The sequence below is a fragment of the Fusarium oxysporum genome, chromosome I (genome assembly GCF_013085055.1).
Source record: "Fusarium oxysporum Fo47 chromosome I, complete sequence".
NCBI classification, from domain to species: Eukaryota; Fungi; Ascomycota; class Sordariomycetes; order Hypocreales; family Nectriaceae; genus Fusarium; species Fusarium oxysporum.
Window position 1 is genome coordinate 436,696 of NC_072840.1, and position 15,538 is coordinate 452,233.

A 15,538-nucleotide genomic window follows, 5' to 3' on the forward strand; every position below is an offset into this window, starting at 1 on the left:
CTGCAGTGCCTGTTTCACCGCATGTGACCGAGCGAGGCGCTTGGCAGCCTTGTCACTGGTCTTATCTGGCGTCGCCTTAACGGAGACGAACTGAAAGTCCACCACTAACAAGGGTTAGTAGAGAAATGCAAGTGATTTAATACAGTGCGCGCAACATACTGCTTTTTATCCGAAATTGGGTACTTGTAGAGCTCCAAGTATGCGTTTGTGGCAAGTATTATGGCGCCATTCAAACAAGAAGAGCTGACATCTTGGTTGCGTCTCACTCTCGCCGTAAGCTTGACTCTGCTTAGAAATCGTCCGGAGCAAGATCCACAATCCCCTGGTGCAGATCAGCTAAACCACTTTTAGCAACATCTCGTTTCCTCTTTCGGAAGTATCTCGCTTCTATATCGAGGACAACCTCATCTCCGTATCTTGACAGGTCTACGCCTTGACAGCACGAGGTCTAAGTGTCACCGCTTCAATGAAACATGGTTTATAATATCGAAAACTTCTTGCTAGATTTATCAGCTTGTAATCTTACGATGGGTCCATTGCAAACTTTTGCATGTCATTAGTCCGAACTCCAAAGATATAAAGCGAGCAAGGTAGACGAACGGTGGAAGAATTCGCATCAGTCAGTATTCAGTGAACAGGTTTCAACTTATATCAACTACAGTCAATAACAATTCAATCAACCACAATCACCATGTCAGAGTCACGCCTTTTCCAGCCCATGAAAATCGGCAACATCGAAGCCCAACATCGTGTTGGAATGGCCCCTCTTACGCGTCTCCGATCAAGCATTGACCGTGTTCCCAATGCACTTATGAAAGAATACTACGGCCAACGAGCTTCCATTTCCGGCACCCTCATCATCACCGAGGGTACTCTTGTCTCCCCTGCTGCAGGTGGAGGTTTCGCAAGGACGCCTGGAATCTGGAATCAGGAACAGGTCAACGCCTGGAAAGAGATCACTGATGAAGTGCACCGCAAGGGTAGTTTCATCTTTATTCAACTGTTTGCAATGGGTCGTGCTGCAACGGTTGAAGTTGCGCGGGACGAAGGTATCGACATCATCGGCCCCAGCGCAATCCCAATTGAAGGCAGTCCCGCCCAGCCTCGAGCGATGAGCCTGGAGGAGATTCATGAAATGGTGGAAGCATTCGTGGTCGCATCTGAGAATGCCATGAAAGCCGGCTTCGATGGTGTTGAGATCCATGGTGCCAATGGCTATCTGCTCGACCAATTCCTCCAAGATGTCAGCAACCAGCGCAACGACGAGTACGGCGGTAGCATTGAAAACCGGTCCCGTCTCATCACCGAGATCCTGGAGCGTACTGTCCAAGTCATCGGCCAAGAGCGAGTTGGTATTCGTCTGAGCCCATGGAGTACCTTCCAGAGCATGCGCATGAAAGACCCAATCCCTCAGTTCACAGACATAATCAACAAGGCCAGCCGTCTAAACTTGGCCTATCTTCACTTGATCGAGTCACGCATCTCGGGCAGCCAAGACTGTCAAAACAGCAGCGGTGAGAGACTTGACTTTGCCTATGATCTCTGGACAGGCCCTTTTCTCATTGCCGGCGGGTACAAACTGAAAGAAGCGGAAAGGCTCGTTGACGAAGAACGCCCCAACAAGGAGATCATGGTTATGTTCGGTAGAAACTTCCTGGCGAATCCGGACTTGGTGTATAGAATCAAGGAGGGCTTGGAACTTAACCCTTATGAGAGGAAGACATTCTATACCAGTGATGTCGAGGGTTATGTGGATTATCCATTTGCCGTCAGAAAGGAAGCAGCAACTTCGAACTGATTTTAGGATTAGTTGGGCGCTTGCTGTAGGTCTCTTCTCGGTAGGGAGTTGCACTTTGGATTCCTTTAGGGCTAAGAGAACTTTTAACTCGATTTAATTCTTTCAAATAGCTTACTGAGCTTTTTCTTCTTTTATAGGGATCTTGGTGGCCTCAAGTTGCATTGTCTTTCCACTTTATGGTTCTAGGGCTGCAGTATCTTTCTAGTCTCAGGCCTGGAAGGTCCGGAAGTTCCAACAAGAATCACCAGTAATTAATTTTTAGAGGCCATAGTTATGTTCCAAGAAGCCATGAATGAAGAATCACCGCTTGAGTTCTTTCCACGCCTATTCCAGAAAGTTCCAACTCCATATCCAGCCTTGGTTCTGTTCCAAGAAAGGATTGTCCAGAATTGAGTCACTTGGATCATATGTGATATCTCCAGTGAATAGACGATTGGCCGCTGTTTCTAATAGTTAGTATCTATAATACTTGGCAATTCTCCCACTGGAAGTCAAGAAAGCTCACCTTGTTCATATTCCAAGAGGGTGTCATTTAATGATGTGTCAGCGCAGACATCCATGTCTTGATCTGCAAAGCTCATGCTGAGTGTGTCAGTCATGCTACCATTGTTCATTGTAGGTGGCGAATCCAAGTCCGCCCGCGGTGGCATCGGCGCTTGTCCAGAACATTCTCCCTCAAGATCCATAGAGTGACTTTCGGTTCGGTCTCTCTGAGGGAGTTCTGGATATGCACTAGTCAGAAGCTCAGTCTCTTCCCAGTTATTACCTTGCTTTGACGCCACAAGACCCATCAGTCTTGCCGTGATATCCAGACTCTGTGCGGCAACAATTGACTTATCCTTGAGAAGGGTCTGTACCTGCATTAGCTGCCGTATCCCAGATGTTGCTTCGACCGAGTTGGAAGCCAGAGGATCAAGAGTTATCGAAATACAGAGTGTCACACCCGCGGTCAAGAGGTGCAGTGACACAACAGCTATAGCATATGTCTCAGATGCCTCCAAGAGGTATGGAGTCGAAGCGACTTTTGATATCTGTAGTGCAGCTTCCCTACACTCTTGCATCGCCAGCCGAAATGGGTCAGTCTTCGAAGTGGTAGTGTCTGTTGAAGTCGAGCTGGCCATTTTGAATGATAGAAGAGGTCTGTGGATTAAAATCTTCGCATTCTCGTACGCAAGCTTAAGAGAAAGCGCTTGTAGGCGGAACAGATAGTCTTCAAATTCTCGTCCAGTCCTTTCACGGTCATGCGCAACCTGAACTTCCGACAAAGGGTCATGACCATCAAATCTGAGCTTTGGAGCTAGACTTCTATGCCACTCTTGGAGACGCCCATTTAAAGCCGCAACTTTATCGAAAAGGCCTTTTGGATTATTCGTTCTCTTTCCATCATCATGCCGAGTGCCGTATAGCCCAACTAATGCGGACTTGACAATAGCCGACAGCCTCGACATTGAACACTTGTAGAACAACAACGATGGTCCCCTCGTCTGGCGTGACTCTTTAGTTGATCCAGAGTACTCGTCATACGGATCCAAAGCCTTGACATTGCAATCGCTATCGGAAAAGCCGAGGGGAAATCCATAAAGCATTGAGCAGAAAGTATCGATCTCGTAGACGGCCCACCAGGCCCGCTTCCGGTCTTGTATCTGCTGATTCAGAGCCTGATCGCTAGGATCTCCAGCCGTCATTTTTCGATGAAGGTTGAGTGCTTGAGCGATTCGTAATCCAGAACCAGATAATGGCCAAGCCATGCCAGGTTCACCGTGGTACAAGTAATAACTTGCTAGCAAAACACAGAATTGCACCGCTTCAAGAGAACCCCTTGATACAATATCCAAGAATCTCAACTTAAGTACTGCTAATATCCTGTCTTTCAGTTCTTGCGGATCAATATTATGAGATTTGAGCTTGCTTTCTTTCGCACCGATGTGATGTAAGCTGGTCGCGAAAACAGCCAAGAGAACAGCTATAAAGCCTATACCTCTCGATGGAGCGTTGGGACCGGAAGAAGAGTGTATGTAATGATAAAGATCCTGAAACTTCTTTCTGAAATCATCTTGGTGAAAGACTAATATGAACCAGTGGATCCGATCAAAATAATTGTCGACCAAGAGAGTCGCTGGTCCTAGTTCGGGTAATAGAGATATGAGTTCCGTCTCGGCGGCGGACGGCTTGGACTTTATGTTGCCTTGTTGTAGTCGGATGTCTTTAGGCCGTTCAGTGACATGTGATCGAATAATATTATTGGCGTCATTGGTTTTAGATTGAGTCCAAGTCTCTGATCTTAGAGCCGAGAATTCGGCACCTTCAGGTGATACAGCGTCATGCTGCTGAAACGCCTTAAACTACGAGTTAGTGATGAAATAAAGAAGGGTTGGGATTTTTCTCTCCTCACCTCTTCAACAAGCTTCACTGTCGAACTGGAATTCCAACCTGTTTCTACAGCCGAGCCAACAGTAACTCCCGGTCGATTTCTGACTGAACTTTTCGTTGTCGCGCCTTGTTCCGGTGTATTTTGATACGGTCTCCATCTTGAACTCTCCGATACGATGCATTCAGCATTTGCTCGTGAACACAGGGTACATGGGCGCTCGATATCACACTATCGCATTCAGTCAGCTGATTTATCGTTGGGAGAGACATATTCACTTTGAGCTTTTGCTTGCGACATCTCTCGCAAGCCCTGGAAACTTTGCGCCGATTGCTCTTCATTGCAATTGTTTGATGGTGTTGGTTGTGAAGGAGAATGTTGCGATGATTATGATGGAGAAATATTCGGAATTACTCTTTTCCATTTCGGACAACTACGTATAGCAACTCTGTGTTATGATTCGCCGGAGCCGGCGTATTCGGCTTAGGCATTGACCTATACTGCGCAACCTGTTAGTTCTCTTCCTCCAAACCCGCGGACTCGTATATTCCTATTACAGTAAGATATTGGGATTATCCGTTATAGGGAGGGAATAATGGAGGAATTGATGAAGTTAGAATATGGCCACAGATGACGAATCGAGAGTGGAGTTACTGTTCAGAGAAATCTTGATGATTTCTATACATAATTTATAAACCATTTTCTCAAACCCAGCCTTTCACATCAAACAATCTAATTCCCTTACCGGCTAATCTTAGTATCCTCCTACTGAGCTATCGGCCATGGGCTTGAACGTAACCGCAGTAGGTTGGTCCGTGATCCCCCTCTTAACCGCTTCCTCCATAATTGCAACTGTAGCTGTAGCGCCAATACGTGTAACGCCTAGCGACATAACATGCAGCAAATCGTCAAGGGTACGAACACCTCCAGCTGCCTTAACCTGGACACCCTTGCCAGATTCCTCTACCATGATCTTGAGATGAGGAATAGTAGCACCCTTGTAACTGTACATGCCGTTCGCCTGCTTGACGAAACCATAGCCGGTCGAAGTCTTGACAAAAGCTACTCCAATATCCGAGCAGATCTTGCAAAGGCGTACAATTTGCTCCTCATTCAGGTAGTCATTTTCAAAAATGACTTTCAAAATAGCCCCACGCTTGACAACGACATTGTTGACTTGACGGATCTCATCAGTAACGTAGTTCCAGTCACCGCCGAGTGCCTTGCCGATATTGATGACCATATCGATCTCATTACCGCCAACAGCAGTAGCAACATCAGCTTCGAAGACCTTGACGGCAGTGCTGCTGTTCCCGTGAGGAAAGCCAATGACGGGACAGACCAAGACATCAGTGCCCTGAAGTTCCTGCTTAGCCATGGAAATTGCATAAGGTTTGACGCAGGCTGTGGCGACGCCGTACTTTTTGGCGATGGCAAGGCCTTGGAGAATGTCGGCGTCTGTCATGGTGGGGTGCAGAAGAGAGTGGTCAATCATCTTGGCGATTTGTCGAAGAGTGACTGTGATCTCGTTGGTGTTGGGACTCATGATGGCCTTGCAAATGGGTGATTGGTGTAAAAATGACTTTATTTGAGGGAGGGGTGATGATTGATTGAGACAGCTGATATTATCTCGGGGTCCTGGACCCTTTATATAACAAGTTCTCCAAGTCTCATACAAGAACGCCATTGGTAGTCATGACAGCGAGCTTCGTTTCCCTTTATGGTAATTTGTTCCACCGGAAGAAAGAGTGGGGCACAGACTTTCGGAGTGCTGACCTTCTGCCACCTATCGGGCATGCCTAATTGGGTATTTCCGTTAGTCTCCAGGCGGCTGTTAAAAAGATCAATGAAAATAATATTAGAGACGCTGGATTTTCATATTAGCTGGAATCTTATTATAACGGACAGCCGCTAACTTGATCTATACGGCTCTTCTTAAGAAAACGAAATCTGAATTTTCTGTGTATTTTCTTTTACAACTTCGACCTAGCAAATGGCAGCAAAGCGCAAAGCGTCAGAACCAGGGCTTTGGGTTCTATGCAGATGCTCCATCATCATTGAAAACATGCTGAAAAAATGTCAATTCTACTAGATATACTCAGGTTTATGCCCTGATTCACTTACCAGCAGCGACTACAATGTTTCCGACGATGCGCTCGTCCCTTTGCCGAATCCCCCACCCACCAGCTGTAGTTTTCTTCTTCGGCGAAATACAGCATTGGCCTTGAAATTGTTAGTGAGAATAAGAGTAGCACCAGTTGCTTCCAGACATGTTCGACCGTTTTTGCCGTAATGTATCTGACTAAAACGACTTGAGATTCTTCACCGAGTCGAAGTGCTGTCCCAATCGCCTGCTCCTCCATAGAGGGTACTGGAACACCACCAACAACCTTCGAAACAGGGGTCCGACTAGCAAGGAGAGTTGTTTCCCAGCGCTGTGCTCGTTGAGAGATTATGTTGTTCAAGGCGTAGCTGAAATTCCACTTTTAGCGCGTGATCGGAAGTGTCCCGTTACGCCATTCATAGAATTTGAGACATTGACAAGAGTCGAGAACTCAATAGTGAGACTAGCGTTTCAATAGCTATGTGATTATGTAGATGAAGATTTGTGGCTAAAGGACTTGAATTATTGAGCATGTGCGCGACTAACTATGGAATCATCGAGAAAGCAAGCTACTATCGTCGACAATTTATAAAGTCAGTACCGCCTCCAGCAATAGTGAAAGGAGTCTGATAACCTGAGCATCCCCGTCCCCTTGCTTTCTTCAGACTTTCTAGGCCTCGCGGAAAGACATTGGGCTTGGATAAAGATATTTACTGTCTATTTACTTTGTTACAGATATCTACCTGCTGTTTATAATAAACGCAATGTGAAACCCAAACCTCCCAACTCCCACGATTGATGCAGCGACTTACTATGACGTTGCTAGCCAGCAGTTGCATCTCGTCATTACCTACCCTAGCGGTGTGTCTATCTGTCCAAATGACATAGTGGTCAACCTAATTGCGCCCTCATCTACCACCCCAACCAAAGTTGGCAATGGCGCCCCCACATTTACGGCAAACACGAAGACGGGAACCATAGTGATGCCACTGGCATTAGCTTCGGCTTCTCAAGGAGGACAACTCACCGTCGCTTCTCTAGACACATCTTGAGAATCGAGTTCCCCCAGTGACCCCTGGATGATTCCCGCGATCAATTCGTCGCCTTTTACTAGCGTTCCAACGGCCAGTTTTACTTCTCTCGGATCTGTCGAAGTAACCTGGTTATGGATTCAGAAGATGGGTGCAACTGCACAACAAGTCTCTCTGACTATTGCAGGACAAACTCCTGTCACGACGATGGCTAAAAGCCCGGATGTTACTGCCACTTTCACCATGGCCCAAGCCAACAATCTATTCATGCCAGGTAAAAAGGTCGCTATCCAATGCATCCCCATTGCACCCGGTCTATGGGCTACTCCAGTGAATACCACCTTTTCTATCCCCAAGTCCAGTGCGATGACGTCTATTTCATTGAACACTCCACCTCTTGTATCCTCTGAGTGTACGATGACGAGTCTTTCTGTGCAAGGAACAAACACTATGCAGGTCTGGTGGGGAACCCCTGAAGGAGCCATTGAGACAGCCGAGTTCCCTCTTCAAAGATTCCACCCAGAAACAGCGCAATTCGCCAGTGCGTCGACAGTTTCTGATACAGGATCTTGCCTGGCTTCCGTATCTGTCAACTCTACCAACCAGCTGGTTTGGTGGATTACGGAAACAGGGGCTATTGATGGACAAGTTAATAGCGGCAAAGGATGGGCGTCACCCGGCACAGGACCTGGGGAAGCATACCCCTTCAACGAGGCTAGCACAGCTTCAACAGCTAATGGAGGTTCCATGACCAGTCTCTTACTAGGTAACAATGGAACAATCCTTTTCTGGGTTGATGCCAAGGGTGCCATCGGTTGCTGCAGATGGTTTGCTAGTTCGGGTTGGCAGGCTGTTTTTGATGCACTTCCTCCCGGAACAGCAAGCACCACTACTCAGCTGACTACACTGTCCGTTGGCAGTACTGCCTACCTGTTCTGTGTTTCTCCGGACGGTGCAATCGTTGGTGGCAGTTGGTCCGACGCCAACAGCGGTACTTTAGGTCTCATGCCCCCGATTGAAGTTGCACCATTAAAGAGTGCAGCGCCTGACGGTGGATTAACTTCGATCAGCGTCAACGCACAGGAGATTGCAGTTTTCTGGACAACACCAAAAAATAGCATCGACATCGCCTTTCTGTTTGAGGGCCCCTACTCATTTCGCAACTTCCAGCGACCTCTTACTGTGGCTCAGTCGGTTTTAGGAGGGACGGGTATTGCAGTGTATTCCATGGAAGCGAACCAGTGCTCGGTTTGGTGGATTGGACAATCCAGCGATCTCAGGAGGACAAACGTGGATTTCACAAAAGTCTCATCAACGCCGCCGCCCGATTGGCCTGTGTTTGAAGAGGTTGGCCCTGATTCTTGCAAACAAACGCGGTCACTTCTTGTTCAGAAAGTATCTGGAACGCAGGTCGATGTTTTTTATGAAAATGCGAAAGGTGCTGTTGCTGGGTTGTCCTATGAGTCTTAGCAAAGGAGCTTGCCCATCTTTTGATCTAGTTTCTTCTATGTCTTACACCGTGTAGCCAAATCTAGCAAAATAATACAGTAACTCTGCTGCACACACAGCGAAGAAATAAATAAATCGGTGAACGGCAAAACATCTTGCAATACTATTAGATCTTATCTATCTTTACTGCCTTATGAACTAGTCAGCCTCGCGATCTCTTGTCTTCTACAGGAATACAACAACAACAATCCGTCAGCCTTATCTTACCTCGTTATCTTATCTTGGTAGGTCCACCACTGACTGATAACAAATGACTTCAGTTGATACGGGAAGCACGTCGATTTACCCTACGTCGACCTCCATGGCAATCAATGATCTATTAATAACAGGAATCAGGCCGAATAATTTAATAAATAAATAAAATTGTTATATTATGAGGCCATAACGGTCACCGGAATTATTAATATAAACACTTTATCTGGCATATCAGCAATCAGCACGTGTGCGGCTGAACAAGCCATTGGATGCCAACTGTTACGTGCGTCCCTGACTTCCTTACATCACAATTCGACCTTATTCTTCAACAGGCAAGTATCTTTGTGTTGCCGACAAAAACTTCTATGTTTCCTCATCTCCGTACATTGCATCATATGTTCAGTTCACCTTTTCCCTCAACACATTTCTTGTTACCCCGCTTCTTATGCATACAAACTTGAATAGGCAACAACGGCGGCTAAGTAAAGATTGAGCGAATGGAACCTCAAGACAAAGCTGAAGATTCGATCTTCACATACCGCCCTAATGTATATCATGCCCCCGATGACACACATAGTCAAACCGTGGACTGGTTTGACCCTGATCTGAGCGACGAATGGCTCAACAAAGAGATCGAATCGCGAACGAATGCTCTCGCCTCAACACCGACACATCTTCAAGAAAGAAGAATGTTTTGTGAGCTTTCGAGGCTCGTTTTGCAACACTATCTACGGTTCGGAACAGAAAAGTCTTTGAATGATGCAATCGAGTTGGAGCGAAAGGCCTTAGACTACATTAGCACTGGCTTCCAACGTGCCAAGTGTCTGCTGGTTCTGGGAGATATGCTGTGCCTCCGGTTTCGCCGCAAGAAAGCTGTCTGGGACATGAAGTATTCCATCAGAGCTGTAAAACAGCATGTTTATCCACTTCCTGCGCAGGGAGCTCCGTACACCTACCACATGCTCAGCTTTGGTCATGGAGATGAAACCTTTGAGCAGTCAGATCTGGATTCAGCCTTTGTGGACGTAGACGAAGGCATTGATAAGTCACATTCTGCATTTGAGCTCATCCCTGATGACTTTCCCCTTCGGGGTGAATGGCTGGACCACCTTGGTTCAAATATTCTTCATCGATATTCTTTGAGCAAAGCAATCGAAGACATTGATAAAGCTGTCGAAATATGCAGAACTGCTTCCGACGATGCCAACTTTGGTCCCTCAGAAACACTCATAGAGGCCCTTCTTACACGGATTCCTGCTACCTGGGACGAGTCTGATATACTTGAAGTCATAGACGTCTGCGATGAAATATTGTTGGAGTCTCTAGGCGATAGAAAGAAGACAATCTTGCAGTACCGTGCTGAAGCTTTCTACCTCCTCTACTGTTTAAGTGGGATGGTGGAACATATCAACGAGAGCGTCAAGGACTCCAAAAGAGCAATAGATTCGGAACGTGGAAGCCTAGTGTCGCTCAGTGTCAGGTGCCACAGATTTAGGAGTGGCTTGTTATATACTCGGTATCAGCAGACTGGTGATTTGGCGGATCTTGATGACTCGATGGCTTCAGCAGCGACCGTGGCCAGGATTCTCTTTACTCCGGGCCCAAAATCAAAAGCTACACTCTTCAGCATGCTGGCAAGTGATTGGGTCTGCAGAACTGAGGCTACAGCAGACCAATCACACTTTGCTGAGGCCATCGAGTGGCCTGCATGCATCCAACTATTTGGCACGAGCCGAATGGATTCCCTTCATGAACTTTGTAGACGGCAATATGAACGATATGAAGTGAAAGGCATGGGTGGCGATCTTCAGGATGTTGTGAATATTCTGAGACGGATGGTCGAACTGGTGCCTAGTCAAGCGTTGCGGAGCAGTCTGGGTAGCCGCGTAATGCAGTTATATTCCGAGTTCGACTTTCTGCAGTACTTACTTGTGGAGGCAAAACAAATTTTTCGGCGGTTGGTTCAGGAGTCAGAAACAGATTCAGCAGACCATAGGCGGTATTCCCTGCAGCTGGCGCATTGTCTTTGCTTCCAGCACGAGCGAACTGGAGACTTAGTCGACCTCACTGAAGCCGTCAACATCGGAACGAGTATTTTCGAGACGGCCAAAGCAGACGATCCAGACTATGCGCTAGCCTTAAACAATTTCGGCGAAGCAATCTACCAGCAGTGTCGCGTCAGCAAGACATTATCCGATGTTGATCACATGATCGATCTATTACAAATGATGCGAGATTCGACCATGTCACACGCTTCAACCAAACCGCTAAGCAAATTGGTTGAGTGTCTCCTCTGGAAGTACCGCATAACAGACGAAGCTACGCTTCCAGCAGCCGCAGGTGAGCTGGCAAGACTTGCTGAAAGCTCACTCCCAAACAGATACCCTAATCACCATTGTATCATTCGCCATAGACTTGCAATAGCACTGCACGAGCAATACTTGAGGACGCCGACGCTGTCTGCTCTGGAGGAAGCTATTGAACTGGAGAGACAAAATCTACAGCCTGGCCAATTCACTCGTTATCTTTCTCATGCTAATCTCACGTCGCTGCTTTCTGAGCTATATATCACGACAGGCAATCGAGAACACCTCCAGGAGGCAATGGATATGGAAAGAGAAACGAGGAATGTTGATGGTCGCTCCATCTGGTGCTTCAGAGGTGACCGCGTGTATATCCCATATATTCTCGATACCGAGAAATCATACCAGCTTTCTAATAAGCTGTACGAACACCTGGAGGCCAGGACGAACACTCGGGAGCTCAGGTCACGCTACATCAGTAGCCTGGCGTTGATGCTCATGGGAGGAGATGAGAACGACCTAGCAACGCGATATGCAAGAGAAGGTCTGGAGCTAGTTCCACCAGACAGCCCAGACCTGCCCTGGCACTTATGCTGCCTCGTGCTCTGCTTGGAAGCTAGCCTGGTAACTTCTAATAACGCCTCCGATCTAGAAGAGATGATCAAGTCTGTGGAGAAGGCCGCGGATCTCTCGCCAGAGGATCACCCTGGCAGACCATTTTATCTTTCAATTCTATCTATGGCCCTTCACAGACGATTCATGAAGACGGGGAGGTCCCCTGATCTCAATTTGGCGATCGATTGCGGCGTTGAGGCTTATAACCTGACACTTGGAGACACAATCCCGGACTATGCTAATCGATACTTGGCATCAGATCGGTTATCATTCTGCTTACAGCACAAGTATCTCAGGGAGGGTATTGTGAGCGATCTTGATCAGTCTCAAGAACTTCATCAAGAGGCTCGTAAATGTATACAAAGACTGAAGAGGGACAAGGCATATTTCAACTGGATTCGAAGTTCTCCTGATGGGGCTTACACCGTCCATCTTGGTACCAACACGAAAGGGACTTTCAGGCCCCGCAACAAAAGAAGTGTGTATGCTTTACTACCAGACAAGCTGGACTGTCACCCTCGGCTATTTGCTGTTGCAGAGCAATACTTTAAGTACTACGAGGAGGCAGAAGATGAGAACTACCTCGCACTGGCTTTGGATGCTGCGACTTCGTCGCTCGCTTTCAGTCAAGAGGACCATATCACGCACTCTGCACGACTTTACATCATTGGGCGATGTTACGAGGAGTACTACAAGAGGTCCATAGCATCTGACTGCGGCGAAGAGGATCAAAAAGATCGCCTTAGTCATCTCGATATGGCCATCTCGAAATTCCGAGATCTCATTAGTCACCTCTCTTCGGAAGATCCTCTGCGCCCTGATGTTCTGGGTCGTCTTGGCTATTTATACTCGGACAAGCTATTCTACAATTACAAGCTTGATGATTTGAAGATGGCAGTGGAAGTACACCAGGAATGTCTCCACCTGGCAGGGGAGAGTAAGGTTGAACGTGCAAAGTGGCTACGCCATCTTGGATGCTCTAAGCTTATCTCCTACCGAGTATTCAAGGACGAAAATGATCTACAAGAATCCATCAAGCTACTTGAACAGGCAAAAGATCAGAATCTCTATGAAAAGGAACTGATCCCCGGCCTAGCCAGTGCCTACCGTTCCAAGTTCATGGTTACGAGGGACATCAAAGACATTGACGCTGCCATCGAGCTATATCTCAACTCCCCTCTCGGAGAATATATCACAATTCCTTGGCTTGGTAGTGCCTATCTTATTCGTTTCGAGTTGACAAAGGCGCCGGGGGATATGAAGCTGGCCGTATCTAATTTGAAACAGGCTCTCGAGCTTACTCAAAAGTACACGGAAATCTCAGACGTTGTTCAGGTGCTCCAAAATCTGGCAAATTGCTATCTCGCGAAACATCATTACGGTGGCACTCTCGATGATCTCGAGCAGGCCATTCGCTATGCACAGGACGCTGTGGATGTTGAAGCACAAGAAGCCTCCCAAGTTGTCGATATCGCAGGCCTACTGGGGCTTTGTTACACGACCAAATACAAGGCTACGAAATGTGAGAATGATCTTCTCAAGGCAATCGACGCCGATGAAAGCGACTTCTGGGTTTTCATGCCAGTTGCAAACATATCAGACAGCTTGGTGCTTGCACAACGACTAATGGACTCGTACAAAACTCTCGGGAACTGGGAGAAAGGCTTAAAGATTGCCGAGTACGCACTAGAACTCATCCCTGCCTACACACCTCGTTACCTGCGATGGTCGGAAGCCCAAGCCCTTCTTTCCAGAATCAGTGGACTCGCATCTTTCGCCGCCGCCTTTTCGCTTCAAGACGGGAAACCTGAAGGGGCTAGTCTAGCTCTGCTAGAAAGGGGTCGGGGAGTTGCTGCGGACCTTTTGTATGATCTTCGTCTTGACTTTGACAGTCGGAAGTTTGCAGATCTGAAGCCGACGTACAAACAGACGCTATTGAGCAGTATAGGACGACTTGAGGATCCTGTACAGCTACCAGGTCTCATTTCCGATGACCCTAGGTCTGGCACCGCGGAACTTACTAGGAGGCTAGAAGCGAGCAAGATTGTCGACGACTTCATGGAGAGTTTTAGCACACGTCTGAAACCAGACAACACCGGATTCACAGGGTTTACGAAGAACGGTCCCATTGTGGTTATTAATGTCAGCTTTCGGTGTGATGCTTTCATTATTAAACACGTAGTTGAGACCATGCACCTGCCTAAGCTGTCCGAGGAACAAATAGAACGAAGACTCCGCGATGGAAACTTTGCAAGCCCAAACACTCTAGAATGGCTCTGGGATACAATCGCGGGTCCTATTCTTGAACATCTTGGTTACGCGGAGGTGCCCTCTAGTGAGTGGTCGCAGATATGCTGGATACCTACGGGAGCATTGAGTCGCTTTCCGTTGCACGCAGCTGGCTATCACCAAGACAAAACTGGCCGCACCGTCATAGACAGAGTCATGTCGTCCTACAGCTCATCGCTGAACGCTATTCTAGAAGGGGGAGCGAAGGATAAACGGAACTCCTCTACAAAGGCGGTTTTAGTTGCCATGCAGAGAACTCCAGGGAGTTCCAACCTCCCGCATGCTCCCAAGGAGCTATCGATTGTTCGGGATCTATGCCAGTCGATGGAGCTCTGTACCGTGGAACCAAGAAGACAAACTCAAGAAGTTCTCGCGCAGTTAAAAGACTGTGACATTTTTCACTTTGCTGGTCACGGCGAGACGGACGAGTCAAACCCGCTGAAGAGCCAACTACGTCTTGAAGACTGGCAGACACAGTCACTGGCAGTGTCTGATCTGTTGAATCTCAAACTGCGCGACAATCCACCGTTCCTGGCATATCTTTCAGCTTGTGGAACGAGCCAGATCAAAGACAAACGCCTGTTAGATGAGAGTCTGCACTTGATTAGTGCATGCCGATTGGCTGGTTTTAGGCACGTGGTAGGAACGCTCTGGGAAGTCGGTGATGAGGCTTGCGTTGATGTTGCGGAGACAGTCTACCAGGAGCTGAGAGATTCTGGCATGGATGACCAGTCTGTATGCCGGGGGTTGCATAAAGCTGTTCGGAAGATTCGTGACAATTGGGTCGCAGAAGCGCGTATGCGAACGGTCGAAAAGGGTCTCGATACTTCGATTGGAAACGTCAAGAATGACAAGAAAGGACTTGGAGACGGGTTGAACGACGTGCGATCGGCAAGGGATATTGTGCCGCTGGATGAGGATGAGAATGAAAGACCTGCTCCTTGGGTCGCTTATGTGTATCATGGAAGTAGATAGTCTTTACAACAACGATTAATAGAGGGATTTATATTTCTTATCAAGATAGAAATATTGTATGTTAATTGCAGTGTCGGAATTAAACACTTCTCCATCTGGACCGAAAGGGCCATCTCTTTGTCCCCAGCAGAAGAAGAGAGGTACCGAGAGATACGATGGATGCCATTTACAAGCTGAGAAGCTATGGTGAGTTTGGATGGCTCTAGGGCCGCCGAGTTGTGTCATTCGGCGACTCTGTCGACAGGCGAGCAGCCACGTGTGTCTGTCATGAGTTCGGCCATGACATGGCCTTCCCCAAACTTCACAAGATAGAGCAGTGGCCCATGGGTCTCTGCCATATCCCGGCATTCA

At 47.5% G+C, this 15,538-nt stretch overlaps 4 protein-coding genes across 4 annotated transcripts; 3 read left to right on the forward strand and 1 right to left on the reverse strand.

Annotated features, from left to right (window-relative positions):
* Nucleotides 1-691: 691 nt before the first annotated feature.
* On the forward strand, nt 692-1,798 carry FOBCDRAFT_122482 (uncharacterized protein; the record flags this gene model as incomplete). The annotated part of the gene is made up of 1 exon (XM_031180430.2): nt 692-1,798. One exon carries the CDS (start codon nt 692-694, stop codon nt 1,796-1,798), a length of 1,107 nt encoding a protein of 368 aa, XP_031041198.2.
* Nucleotides 1,799-2,062: 264 nt separating this feature from the next.
* Nucleotides 2,063-5,755, reverse strand: FOBCDRAFT_282925 (uncharacterized protein). Its single transcript, XM_059611629.1, has 4 exons — nt 4,936-5,755; nt 2,565-4,140; nt 2,304-2,366; nt 2,063-2,238 (listed from the first exon to the last, which is right to left on the reverse strand). The coding sequence occupies exons 1-4, from the start codon at nt 5,710-5,712 to the stop codon at nt 2,123-2,125; spliced, it is 2,532 nt and encodes an 843-aa protein (XP_059463738.1). The 5' UTR covers nt 5,713-5,755; the 3' UTR covers nt 2,063-2,122.
* A 1,753-nt stretch (nt 5,756-7,508) lies between these two features.
* Nucleotides 7,509-8,771, forward strand: FOBCDRAFT_266431 (uncharacterized protein; the record flags this gene model as incomplete). The annotated part of the gene is made up of 1 exon (XM_031180433.3): nt 7,509-8,771. One exon carries the CDS (start codon nt 7,509-7,511, stop codon nt 8,769-8,771), a length of 1,263 nt encoding a protein of 420 aa, XP_031041201.3.
* A 731-nt stretch (nt 8,772-9,502) lies between these two features.
* On the forward strand, nt 9,503-15,187 carry FOBCDRAFT_194165 (CHAT domain-containing protein; the record flags this gene model as incomplete). Its single annotated transcript, XM_054702607.2, has 1 exon — nt 9,503-15,187. The coding sequence occupies one exon, from the start codon at nt 9,503-9,505 to the stop codon at nt 15,185-15,187; it is 5,685 nt and encodes a 1,894-aa protein (XP_054558582.2).
* Between the last annotated feature and the right edge of the window lie 351 nt (nt 15,188-15,538).

Bases quoted from the DNA above. Each gene is read 5' to 3' on its own strand.
- FOBCDRAFT_282925 (XM_059611629.1), bottom strand. From the start codon at position 5,712: ATGAGTCCCAACACCAACGAGATCACAGTCACTCTTCGACAAATCGCC. The intron at 4,141-4,935 runs GTAGGAGGATAC...ACTAACTCGTAG, and splicing joins AGCCCATGGCCGATAGCTCA to TTTAAGGCGTTTCAGCAGCA. The intron at 2,239-2,303 runs GTGAGCTTTCTT...TATTAGAAACAG, and splicing joins CCTCTTGGAATATGAACAAG to CGGCCAATCGTCTATTCACT.